At 39.8% G+C, this 13,556-nt stretch overlaps 1 protein-coding gene across 2 annotated transcripts in view; it reads left to right on the top strand.

Moving 5' to 3' along the window:
• SDAD1 (SDA1 domain containing 1) overlaps window positions 1-13,556 on the top strand; it is a 40,554-nt gene that overhangs the window by 18,746 nt on the left and 8,252 nt on the right. For both annotated transcript variants that reach the window (XM_010377104.2, XM_010377102.2), the window contains exons 8-18: window positions 470-544; window positions 2,133-2,234; window positions 3,208-3,277; window positions 4,186-4,289; window positions 6,206-6,263; window positions 8,324-8,382; window positions 8,874-8,950; window positions 10,082-10,179; window positions 10,286-10,362; window positions 11,514-11,640; window positions 13,420-13,517. In XM_010377104.2, the coding sequence (XP_010375406.1) occupies window positions 470-544; window positions 2,133-2,234; window positions 3,208-3,277; window positions 4,186-4,289; window positions 6,206-6,263; window positions 8,324-8,382; window positions 8,874-8,950; window positions 10,082-10,179; window positions 10,286-10,362; window positions 11,514-11,640; window positions 13,420-13,517 (945 nt within the window). The remainder of the gene's footprint in view (window positions 1-469; window positions 545-2,132; window positions 2,235-3,207; window positions 3,278-4,185; window positions 4,290-6,205; window positions 6,264-8,323; window positions 8,383-8,873; window positions 8,951-10,081; window positions 10,180-10,285; window positions 10,363-11,513; window positions 11,641-13,419; window positions 13,518-13,556) is intronic.

The following is a 13,556-nucleotide window of genomic DNA, read 5'->3' on the forward strand; positions in this document are numbered from 1 at the left end:
GCTTTCCTGGGTCATCTGAACTTTAAAGGAATCAATAGAATTAGGAGTTTTTAAATTGCTATGTACTAAATGATACCCTCAGTGGTTTTTTAATGTTTTTCCCTTGTGGTTCTTGACTTCTATTGGGCTTAGGCACTGCTAAAAGAAATTTAAGGTCAATGTTTGACTTTTGTCTGTTAGAAGGGCTATAATGTCACTTTTCTTATAGGGGATGTAGAAATTCTTGACAGTCTTGAAGGCTGACTATATATAGCCTAGCAGTTTTTATCTAGTTTTTTAAATTAAGTATTTATTAGAGAAATAACATAAAAACAATTGTAATTAAGAAAAAATGAGCAAAAAATCCCACCACTCTTTGAATTTGTTCTTCAGATCTTAGTTCATGCACGTGTATAAAGCATGGTCAAAAGGATTTATTCTTTGTTTTAAGCTGAATCAAGTAGCTGACTTTTTTCTCATTGGTCTTTAGATATTAGTTGCCGCTTTGACATTCTTCCTTGGGAAAGATGAAGAAGAAAAACAGGACAGTGACTCTGAATCTGAGGTTAGTTTAATCATAGCTGCTTCTGAATCTTACCTGTCATTTTTGCTCTGAGTGCACATTATAAAGTCTATGACTGCTGAAGTTAGAAAGGAACCTAGATGACGCCTTTGCCCTTCTATTGAATTCTGCCATGCTATTTTACTCTACTTGGAATTTTTCACTTGTATTCAGTAAGATTGGTTAAATAATTAATAAAACAGATTTATTCGACCTTGATCTTAGTTCTAAAGTTATACCTATATCTCACTATGTAAATTTAGGATGAAAATTGTCACCAACATATTTTTGAGGAAAAAAAAATCAAGATTCATGATGACATGAAATATTAAAATAATTTCTAAAAAAAATAAAATAAAATTATTCTTCCCCATTTTAGTATTTTGGTAACCAAAGTACTGGAATATGTGACAGCATCTTTTAAACAGTGTATACATTTTTATTGTAAATGGCAACCTAAATAACAAAAAGAGAGAAACTCTCTAAAAGCAAATGATGCTTATTTCAGAATAGGGCAGTGGGAATACATATGCCGTAGTAAACAATGTACATATTTGTAAAGGAAGACAACAGTTTTTTTTGTTTTGTTTTGTTTTGTTTGTTTTGGAGCCACGGACCTTCACAGTGAGTATTACAGCTCTTAAAGATGGCACGGACCTAAACAGTGAGTGGTAGCAAGGTTTATTGTGAAGAACGAAAGAACAAAGCTTCCACAGCGTGGAAGGGGACCCGAGTGGGTTGCCCGACAACAGTTTTTAAAGGAAAAATGAGGGCTGGGTGCAATGGCTCATACCTGTAATCCCAGCAATTTGGGAGGTTGAGGCGGGCGGATCACTTAAGGTCAGGAGTACAAGACTATCCTGGCCAACATGGCGAAACCCGTCTCTACTAAAAATACAGAAATTTGCCAGACATGGTGGTGTGCGCCTGTAATCCCAGCTACTTGGGATGCTGAGGCAGGAGAATCGCTTTAACCTGAAAGGTGGAGGTTGCAGTGAACTGAGAGCATGCCATTGTACTCCAACCTGGGTGCCAGAATGAGACTTCATCTCAAAAAAAAAAAAAAAAAAAAAAAAATTAGTGCTGCAGTGAAAATCTTTGTATGTACCTGTTTGTGCACACATAGGCATATTTTTTCCACTGAAATTTTTTTTTGTTTTTGTTTGTTTTTTTTTTTTCTTTTTCTTTTTTTTTTAATGAGACAGGCTGGAGTGCAGTGGCGTGATCTCAGCTCACTGTAACTTTCCCCTTCCGGGCTCAAGTGATGTTCCTCCCTCAGTCTCCTGAGTAGTTGGGATTACAGGTGTGCGCCACCAAGCCCAGCTAAGTATTTGTATTTTTAATAGAGACACAATTTTGCTGTGTTGGCTAGGCTGGTCTCAAACTCCTGGCCTTAAGTGATCCACCCACCTTGGCCTCCCAAAGTGCTGGGATTACAGGCGTGAGCCACCGCGCCTAGCCTAAAAGTAGTATTCATTTTTAGTAGCTGTATGCAACGGGTATAAGAACCAAGAAGAGACTGGAAGGTTTACTCTTTCATTCTATGCAGATTTCCCTTGTTTACAATTTTACAAAGTAATTTCTTCTTTAGGATGATGGACCAACAGCAAGAGACCTGCTAGTACAATATGCTACAGGGAAGAAAAGTTCCAAAAACAAGAAAAAGTTGGAAAAGGCAATGAAAGTGCTCAAGGTGAGACTTGTATCTGGAAAATGAGATAGGAGTGAAGAATATGTTGTTTTTAGCTAGAGCTTTTAAGAATTTAAAATCAGAGTACCATTTTCAGAAGACTTAGAAATGTGTGATGAATTTTTCAGCACTAATATTTTAGATGAATAAATGTATTCAGCTCTAGCAAAATCAGTGACTTGGATAAATTAGTTTAATTAAATTCACTTTTTACTTGTTCTGATCAAGGTGGCTTGTATTATGGTATCTTTTCTAGACATGTTTTGTCAGAAGAGTACATAAATGCAGTACATTCAATATTTTTGTAATGATTATTTTGAAAGTCATTAATTTTGCCCTTATGTGTTTTATCAATTGTATTAGTTCGTTTTCACACTGCTATAAAGAACAACCTGAGGCTGGGTAATTTATCAAGGAAAGAGGTTTAATTGATTCAGTTCTGCATGGTGGGGGAGGCCTCAGGAAACTTACAATCATGGCGAAAGGCAAAGGGGAAGCAAGGCATGTCTTACGTGGTGGCAGGAGAGAGAGAGAGCACTACAGGGGATCTGCCAAACACTTTTAAACCATCAGATCTTGTGAGAACTCACTATCACGAAAATAGCATGGGGGAAACTACCCCTATGATCCAATAACCTCCCACCAGGCCCCTCCCTCCAGGTCCCTCCCTCGATACGCAGAGATTACAGTTCAAGATGAAATTTAGGTGGGGACACAGAGCCAAACCATATTATTAATGTTTGCATTTCTTAATTCCTGTAAGTCTCATAGGTGCTAATGGTTGGAACACATTCTCCACATTTAATCTTAAAAGGCAAAAACCTACTTCAATTCTTCTAGTTGAAAAGGTTTTTAGAACAAAGTTTTTTTTCTTTTTAAAGAGTCTAATGGACTTATAACAGCCTTATTAGCACATTAAGTTTTAAGGGATCATCACTGTAACTCAGACTGAAAATGTATTTCTTCTCCCTTTCAGAAACAAAAAAAAAAGAAAAAGCCAGAGGTGTTTAACTTTTCAGCCATTCACTTGATTCATGATCCCCAAGGTATGTAATTATGACTTCCAAGTTCCTTGTTGGCCTTACCTTTGCCTATTTTATTTCCTGCCTTTGGGGTTTTCTGGGAATATAAGATCCCTGGCATTTAACAGATAGTCAATAAATGCTTAGTTGTTACTAGTTGGTTGTAACCTACAAAATTGTCTTCTAAAGCAGTGATTCCCAGTCTATCACAGAACAAGAAAAATATGTAAAAACAGGTCTTTCTGAGACTCATGCTTTTAACAACACAGTTGTAATAGGGCATTGTACTTGACCAAATAAACTGGCAGTCTTTTGTTGGTCCTTTTTTAAAAAATAATAATAATAATAATATGTGGAAACCAAAAATATGGAAAACCTTGTTCGAGAACACTAGTTCTCAAACTAGGCCACACATTGGTCTCATCTTGCTAATTTATAAAAACTGTGCTGATGCTTGGGTCCTGTTATCCCCAGAGAATCTAATTTAGTTGGTATGGGGTGTAGCTGGGCATTGGGGCTCTCGGTACCCTAACGTATGGCAAGATTTGCTGACCCCTGCTGTAGATCAGTGTTTCTCAAACTTACATGTAGATACGGATCACCTGGGGAGGTGGGGCCTGAGCTTCTGCATTTCCAGCAAGCCTCCCAGGTGGACCAGCAGCTGCTGGTCTGTGGACTACCCCTTTAAGAAGCAAGCCTCTGGAGAACTGTTAAGTGAAGCGAGCACCTGTCAAACAGTCACTCTAGATGTTGATACTAAAAAACTTGGGAATTGTTAAGATTTAACTTTGGGCACCCTTATATATATTGATATATTCATCTGTTTGTCAAACTATTCACTGATCTAACTACGGCCTTTTCGTATGCCTGTTACATAAATGTCATATAGACCATGGACTCACAATGTACTTCTTTCATCCTCTCCTTGCCAGATTTTGCAGAAAAACTACTAAAGCAGCTTGAGTGCTGTAAGGAAAGGTTTGAAGTGAAGATGATGCTCATGAACCTCATCTCCAGATTGGTGGGAATTCATGAGGTTTGAATTACGTTATGTTTCTCTTGGTGAATATTTGAAGTAGAATTTACCATGGTAAAAGAAAAGCCATAAGGTAGAGCAGTGGCTTAATTTTATCCCCCATACATTTAAACACATAAAATTTACAGCAGAAGAATGACATCTCTGAAAATAACTAATCACTTCATTTTATTTGCAGTAATGTGGATGTTAATTTGTACATATATTCCATTTATGGACAGACTACTTTATTCTCTGCTTTTTTTTTTTTTTTTTTTTTTTTTTTTAAGACAGACTCTCCCTCTATTGCCCAGGCTGGAGTGCAGTGGCACAATCTCGGCTCACTGCAACCTCCACCTCCTGGGTTCAAGTGAGTCTCCTGCCTCAGCCTCCCAAGTAGCTGGGACTACAGGCGCACACCACCACGCCCGGCTGGTTTTTTTGTATTTTTAGTAGAGACAGGGTTTCACCATATTGGCCAGGCTGGTCTTGAACTCCTGACCTTGTGATCTGCCCACCTCAGCCTCCCAAAGTGCTGGGATTACAGGCGTGAGCTACTGCTGTGCTTTTTTACTTTATTTTTGTTCACTTTGTTGCACATACACATTTTCTTGAGCCAATATAATGCACATATTTTAATTGACTTACTGCATCTCACTGTTTGTTTAACCCTTCTTGGCTTTCCTGACTTCCAGATCCCTCTAGTACGAAATTGTCGTGTTTGCAAATGTTAGTTGCAAGAGCTCCTCAGTGGTATATATATGGGAACTTTACATATACTGTTAGACTAGATGCCATTGTAGAAAAAGAGATACCCAGAAATTTAAGCCATGAAGAAATGACATTAAGATTTTTCCTTATCATTTTGATCTTGTGACTGGTGCTGCTCTGAACATCAGTTTAAAAAAAAAAAAAGAAAGAAAAACACTTCGAACAATATAGACATATATCAAGTTGAAAATGAAAGTACACGTGTGAAAGTAGTTGCGTCCTTTCTCTGAGAAAAACCTATTAACATTTTACGACTACATTGCTTTTTCTCCATGGCTGTAGTCCCAGTGTAGGATCAATTCTTGTTACATTTGTGCAGCAATTTCATTCAGACTGAATTTGAGCTCTATAGGAAAGCAAAAGTGATTTGTGATTTAAGCATAGTTTGAGGGAAATGATACTGGAGTTTCACAACTGACTACAATTGAACATCCATCATTATGTTCAACCAAAGTCTTCCCTACAACTTCTCAGTGGCCCATCCTACTTTTGCTCTGTGGCTAAAATAGAAAAAATTAGTTTATTCCCACCTAACTGATGAACCTTGAAAAAGACCAGTTTATTTCCAGTACCTCGTCTTGAAGTTAAACATTACTATTTCTTTAATAACCTTGGTCACCTTTGTTTAGATGGACTTCAGAGTGTTAATGTTTTCCCTCTGAATTATGGTGCACAGAGTGACTCCTTCCTTGTGGTTGGACTGGTGTACAAGAATAGAACCAGAAGTGAGCTTTGCTGATTAAATTATACTTGGTGCTATTCAGATTTGAATTCCGATTTTGTCTGTTGTTTTGGAGCCTTGATATCAATGCTGTTCCTTCCTATAACCCCCTCTCCTTAGAACACCAAAAAGTTAATTTCTGCAGCCACACCAGTTTTAAAAGTAGAAGAATGTTACATTTTGTTTACCTCTCCTTCCCCTAGTTCACTCTGCATATACTTGCTTCCTCCTTACATAATGAGGATAGCAGCATAGCCTCATTTGAGAGAGTTCCTAGTCTTGGTTAATACAGCATGTTGAATCATCCTAGGGCATGATTGCTTACTGAGAAAAAAAATGAAAGTGTTCACCAATTAGTTGAGCTTGGTGATATATTTGCATTGAGAAGAAATGGAACTCCATAGTGTCAGTTGCATCAGTATTAAAGTCGGTTTTCTCTCCACAGCTCTTCCTCTTCAATTTCTATCCCTTTTTGCAAAGGTTTCTGCAGCCCCACCAAAGAGGTAAGCCTCCACTTGCCATGTTTCTTTGGTGGCCTTGGTAATAGAATAAACATGCAAAGTTTTTTGTTCTGGAATCGCTAAAGACAGGAGTGCAGTGTGCTCTACATTAGAGAAGTGGAGAGAAGCCCTTGTTTTCTTTCTAGAGTTTGCCATGGGTTTGTCGTTATCCTCAACTTGAAGAAACCATTGTTTTTTAAAACAACAACTGCCGGGCACAGTGGCTCAGGCCTATAATCCCAGCACTTTGGAAGGCCAAGGTGTGTGGATTACCTGAGGTCAGGAGTTCAAGACAAGTCTGGCCAATATGGCAAAACCTCATCTCTATTAAAAATACAAAAATTAGCCGGGTGTGGTGGTGAGCACCTGTAATCCCAGCTACTTGGGAGGCTGAGACAGGAGAATCGCTTGAACCCAGGAGGCAGAGGTTGCTGTGAGCTGAGGTTGTGCCACTGCACTCCAGCCTGGGTGACAGAGCAAAACTCTGTCTCAAAAAAAAGAAAAGAAAAGAAAACAACAACAAATTGGTTTATCAAAGCAAGTCGTCTTGTAATACTGTAAATATTCATGGAAAATTCTTTGTTAAAAAATTGACTTTTTTTTTTTTTTTTTTTTTTTTTTTTTTTTTTTTTTTGAGACAGAGTCTAGCTCTGTCGCCCAGGCTGGAGTGCAGTGGCGCGATCTCGGCTCACTGCAAGCTCCGCCTCCCGGGTTTACGCCATTCTCCTGCCTCAGCCTCCCGAGTAGCTGGGACTACAGGCGCCCGCCTCGTCGCCCGGCTAGTTTTTTGTATTTTTTAGTAGAGACGGGGTTTCACCGTGTAGACCAGGATGGTCTCGATCTCCTGACCTCGTGATCCACCCGTCTCGGCCTCCCAAAGTGCTGGGATTACAGGCTTGAGCCACCGTGCCCAGCCAAAAAATTGACTTTTTATTGCGTCTTTGTAATAGATACTAGGATTTGATCGTACTGCTCACACTGACCTCGCATGCCTTCTCAATGAAAAACAACACTAAAGTAGGAAAGAAGAGATGATTGTACTTGTCTTTGAACCTGTACTTGTCTTTGTACTGTCTTTGAACTTGTCAATGCTGTTCCTTCCTATAACCCCCTCTCCTTAGAACACCAAAAAGTTAGTTTCTGCAGCCACACCAGTTTTAAAAGTAGAAGAATGTTACATTTTGTTTACCTCTCCTTCCCCTAGTTCACTCTGCATATACTTGCTTCCTCCTTTACATAATGAGGATAGCAGCATAGCCTCATTTGAGAGAGTTCCTAGTCTTGGTTAATACAGCATGTTGAATCATCCTAGGGCATGATTGCTTACTGAGAAAAAAAATGAAAGTAGGAAGGAAACTAACATTTATTCAGCATCTAACAAGGACCAAGCACTGTGCTAAGTGCCTTACACACATCATTTTGTGTAATCCTCACATTAATCCTGTGAGGTATACAAAGAAGGGGGAAAAAAAGACTACGGTCACTCAGCAAATAAATGGCAAATGAGGATTCACCTCACTTCTTTTGCCAGTGGCCTTGTTTGTTACCTATGCTATGCTGCCCCTTTGAAAAGAGAGAGAGAGAGAGAGAGAGAGAGAGTGTGTGTGTGTATGTATATATGCATTCATTCAGCAAGTATGTATTTAATGATTTTTATGCCAGGCACTGCATTAAGACACTATGAATTCCACAGTAAGCGTAAAACAAGGTCCTTACCCTCATGGCTTACATCTGGAGGGAGATGTAGACAGTGCTATATATAATATGTCCAGGTAAAGATAAGTGTTTTGAAGAAGGAAAAGGAAGCAGAGTAAGGACAATAGGGAGTGTCTGGACAGGTTCTGTTTTAGATTGGTCAGGAGAGACTTTTTGATAAGGCAACTGTTGAGCAGGGACCTGAAGAAAGTGAGGGGGTGAGCCAAGCAGATATCTGGGGGTTGAGTGTTCCAGTTGGAACAAGCAGCAATACCATTTAGACTAGAACGTGCTTGCCATGTTTGCCGTGGTCCTCAGAGTCAGGGTGATACACTCACCATGACCTTTCTGTTCTCTTATGTTTTCAGAAGTAACAAAGATCCTTCTGTTTGCTGCACAAGCGTCTCATCACCTAGTACCCCCAGAGGTGAGAACTTGTAACCTGACTTCTGGACCTAGGGCATGGATGGCAGTGTTACTGTTAGGTACTTCAGGGTCATTTTTCCCACAAGGGTTACTGTCCCCTCTTCCCTCACCGTTTTCTTTTTTTAATAGGTAGAAGAGACACTAATTCTTAAGGAGATCTATACAGAAGTTCAGTTGTACAGCTCATAAAAAGTGAAGTTTCTTTCGGACAAGTTGTTTAGAATTCTGATTTTCTTTAATAAGGAAATTTATTAGTAAATTCATAGAGATTATTTTTCAAAGCTTGTAATTCCTTTCTTTGATTTAGTCTGAGGATAGCCAAGAAGAACACTGAATTCCTAAGTGGAGTGTTTTCATCTGTCTTCCTTAATGTTAAACTGAAGGTGGAGGGCTTGGTTTTCCACTGCGAATAATCTGTTTTCCTTTCATCCTCACGTGTTTGTGTATGCAGACATTTAACCAGCACCCTTCTCTTTTTTGTTTCCAATTCAGATTATTCAGTCATTGCTTATGACTGTGGCAAACAATTTTGTTACCGACAAGAACTCTGGAGAAGTCATGACAGTAGGGTATGTAGAATCCGGTTGGAGGCAGAAGATACGTGTTTAATGGACTAGATTTGCTATAAGTTACCAAGATGTAAGATTGTAGCTGGTAGTGTCACCTCTAGAAAATTGGTTTAAAATATATTTCAGTCTTTTTGGGAGGCTTGATAATTTTTTTATTGGTCAGAATTTTGAGAAGGGAGCCAGAGAAAAGATACTTGTCCTTCTAATTAGCATTTTTGTTTTTTAGCAGTTTTACTTGTACAGATGAATGATTGATTGGCAGTCTAAGTGCTTTTCCTCTGATCTCCCACCCTGAACTCAGTTGGTTTTGTACTGCTAATAAAAGAAATGTATTTGGCTCCTAGTTCTGGAGCTGGGATATCCAAGGGCATGGCACTGGTGTCTGTTTGGCATCTGGTGGGGGCCTCCTTGCTACATCATTGGGAGAAGGCACAAGGGGAAGAGAGCACAAGAGCCAACAGAGGGCCAAACTCATTTTTTTATAACTCACTGGCGATAAGGGACCTTCTCCCAAGATAACAACATTAGGCCTAATCACCTCTTAAGAGTCTCTCCTCTTAATACCATTACAGTGGCAGTTAAATTTCGACATGAGTTTTGGGGGGAGTATTCAAACCATAGAACCCTGGAACAAGTGATTTATTATTGAAGCACTCTTTTTTCCTAGGGCAATTTAGTAGCCCTTTTGGTTAATTAATTAAAAAACATTTAATGAGTATAATCACTGGTTTAAGGATTGTCTAATCTGTCCCGAAAAGTAAGGGATATGCTAAACAGCAGCTTTTTATTTTCCTTGGAAAATATTGCAGGATAATGGCCCTAAAGACCTTAACCTTTCTTATTTGAGCTAGTTGCATCTCTTCTTAGAGTTGGAAAGTACATGCTGCTCTGATTTAGTGAGCCGGACACTGTTCCTTATTCCACTAATAGAGGAAATGGCAGTAACTGGAATAAAAGCCCTCTAAGGCTGCCTACCTCACATTCTCTAACATGCTGCAGTTTTAGAGACCTAAGCTATATAAAACCCAACGTGTTTTCCTTTTGAGTTAATCTTTTTAGGAAATCTTCCTATGTTGAATCATGAAAAAATTGCTGTTCAGGCTTTTTTAAACTTTGTTTTTCTTTTTCTAGAATCAATGCTATAAAAGAGATAACAGCTCGATGTCCTCTGGCCATGACTGAAGACCTTCTCCAAGACCTGGCTCAGTATAAAACACACAAGGATAAGAGTAAGCTGCATGTTACTCTCTACACACCAAAGAGTACAGTGTGACTCCTTTTTACCTCATTGTACTCTTTGGGCCAGAATTTCTAATTAAAAGTATTATTTTACAGATGTAATGATGTCTGCTAGAACTTTGATTCAGCTCTTCCGAACACTGAATCCTCAGATGCTGCAGAAGAAATTCCGGGTAGGTAAAGCACGCTTCTGTTGGTCTAAAGGTTATGGTCTCACAGACTGAGAGAAATTTCCTACAATTAGAATTTTAGTATTTATGATGCTTCTGTTATGATTACATGTTTATGATGCACATGGTTGTAATTCTTTAAGCTTGGAATCAAGTACCATGGCCCTGAATATTTTGTAGTTGAGACATATTCACTGATGATGACTGAGTCTTGAAGACCAAGCAGGCTGTTTCAACTTGAAAGCTTTTAATGTTATTAACAGATTGGAATCTCAGAGATCAGTCAGTAGCTGATGCCAGTATTGTGAACAGGCTATTCCACAGCCAGATACTACCTCTTTCTTTTTTTTTTTTGAGACGGAGTCTCGCTCTGTCGCCCAGGCTGGAGTGCAGTGGCCGGATCTCAGCTCACTGCAAGCTCCGCCTCCCGGGTTTACGCCATTCTCCTGCCTCAGCCTCCCAAGTAGCTGGGACTACAGGCGCCCGCCACCTCACCCGGCTAGTTTTTTGTATTTTTTTTTAGTAGAGACGGGGTTTCACTGTGTTAGCCAGGATGGTCTCGATCTGCTGACCTCGTGATCCGCCCATCTCGGCCTCCCAAAGTGCTGGGATTACAGGCTTGAGCCACCGCGCCCGGCCGATACTACCTCTTTCAAGTTGGAAGGGAGGAGGGATGCATGTATGTAACAGAAAGAGAGATGACATTTTTCAAGGCTTAAAAAATTGGAGCAGTTGCTCTCTAATAACTACCAATGTCTTGATCTGGATCAAAAAACAGCAAGAAAATAGTGGACAGATTGCTGGCTGGGGATTTATTTTGATCTGAGACATAAGCAAACTGTTTCTGTCATTTGGTTACCACCATTTTTTATAGTGCTCCCTTTTAAATACATAATTTTGTTAGCTGGGTATGGTGGTTTACGCCTATAGTCCCAACTACTAAGGAGGCTGAGGTGGAAGGATCCCTTGAGCCCAGGAGGCAGAGGTTGTAGTGAGCTGAGATCGGACCACTGCACTTCAGTCTGGGCAACAGAGCAAGACCCTGTCTTCAAATAATAAATAAATACAATAAATTCATAATTTCAGAGAATACCTTTCATGATTAAGGTTTTATGATCTAAGCAACTTATTATAAACAATTTCTTTTCCTTTAGGGTAAGCCTACAGAGGCCTCCATAGAAGCAAGAGTGCAAGAATATGGAGAATTAGATGCTAAAGATTACATTCCAGGAGCAGAAGTTCTGGAAGTTGAGAAAGAAGAGAATGCTGAAAATGATGAAGGTTGATTTTTATTGCACCCTTATTTTGGGCAAAACACTCCTGCAGTGTCTGTGCAGACCTTTAAATTGTATACTGTTTGAACATTCGTTCAGCAGATATTTATTGAGCAATGACTATGTGCCACGCACTGTTAGAAGTATTGGGGATCAATTGAGCATGGTTCCTCCTCTTGCAGAGCTTATGTTCTAGCATAGGAAATGCCTTTTCACGACCTTCAGGGTGGCTGGCTGCCCCTCATCCAAGGGCATGCTGTTTGGTGCTTGAGAAAGACAATGATCTTGTGTTTGTTGCCTAGAAAAAATTATGAGGGTTAGCCCTTAGAGGAATCTTCCAAAACTCTCCTTGTTGACGGAGAATGCATGTTAAATTTGTGGGAAAATACTCGGGAAACTCCATTCTAATTTCCAGAGTCCTTTATTCTTTGAATCATTCATTACTCAGCAAATCTTTTTTTTTTCCACAACGGAGTCTCACTCTTGCCCAGGCTGGAGTGCAGTGGTACGAGCTCAGCTCACTGCAGCCTCCATCTCCCAGGTTCCAGCAATCCTCCTGTTTCAGCATCCTGAGTAGCTGGGATTACAGGCATGTGCAGCCATGCCTGGCTGATTTTTTTATTTTTAGTAGAGATGGGGTTTCACCATGTTGGCCAGGCCCTAACCTCAAGTGATCCTCCCATGTTGGCCTCCCAAAGTGCTGGGATTACAGGTGTGAGCGAGTGCACCCAGCCTATTTCAGCAAAGCCTTCATTTGCTGTGAGCCAGCCACTGCCAGTGCAAAGATGAATGATATTGTTTCTGCTCTGGAAGGCTTCCAAAGAGCTGAAGAATGAAGTGTTAACAGGATTTATCATTGGAGTGGGTGGGGGCATAAGTGCAGGAGAGCAGTCAAGTCCACCTGGGGAGTTTTGTTTTTTTTTTTTAAGGGCTTTGGAGAGATGGTGACTGATGAGCCAGGTATTTGGCAAGGAATGCTAGAATAGCAGAGACTTTCCAGGCAAAGTGTGAGCAAAGTCCTGAAGGATTTAGAGAACTATTAGAATGTAGGATACAAGGTGGGACGTAGCAAGACAGGAGGCTTGAGATAGAGTTTGGAGACCTTTTCATACGTGGTTATGTATGTGCCAGACAAAAGAGCTGGCACGTTGTCTTAAAGATCATAGGGAGTCACAGAAAGATTGCAGTGTCTGTGATTTAGAAAACTTAAAACTGTGGTGGCTCCATTAAGAAGCCTGATATCTTTTTATTGAGGTGTCTTCAACATTCTTTAACATCCTAAATCTTGTACCTCAGTTCTCGGAATGACTGTAACTAGATTCTCATACGTGGGTAACACACGTAGGACAAGTTAGATGCTTGCTGCGCGGCCAAGATAAATGCATAAGTGCAGTTTTGATGGACACGGTTGGTTTAGTTGAAAGAACATGACCCTAAAGGCAGACATGATTTTCATGATTTCAATGTAGGATGCCTTTTTAGCAGTGTGACTTGGGGCATGTTACTTAACTCTGAGCATCGGTTCCTTTTCTGTGGAGTCATGAGGGTTAGAGTGATTGTAAGGTTTTGACTCATGGTAGATACTTGGTCAGTGCATATTTCCTATTCCTTAGATTAACTAGATAAATGCATGTGGCTTATTTAACAATAAATATTGCTCAGTTCTTGGTTAATAGTGTATCTGTTCAAGGTTGATTACCTTACTTTTCTGTTGCTTGCTTGAGCTTAACCTTATATTGAATATGCAACATAAAGTAGCAGTAGTGAGTTTGCTTTTTTCATGCAGATGGATGGGAAAGTACCAGTCTCAGTGAGGAGGAAGAGGATGCTGATGGTGAATGGATTGATGTGCAACACTCTTCCGATGAAGAACAGCAAGAAATCGTAAGTCTGAAAATTTCATCTTACACCCTGACATTTATT

This window comes from Rhinopithecus roxellana, chromosome 2 (assembly GCF_007565055.1).
Source record: "Rhinopithecus roxellana isolate Shanxi Qingling chromosome 2, ASM756505v1, whole genome shotgun sequence".
In the NCBI taxonomy this organism is placed as follows: domain Eukaryota; kingdom Metazoa; phylum Chordata; class Mammalia; order Primates; family Cercopithecidae; genus Rhinopithecus; species Rhinopithecus roxellana.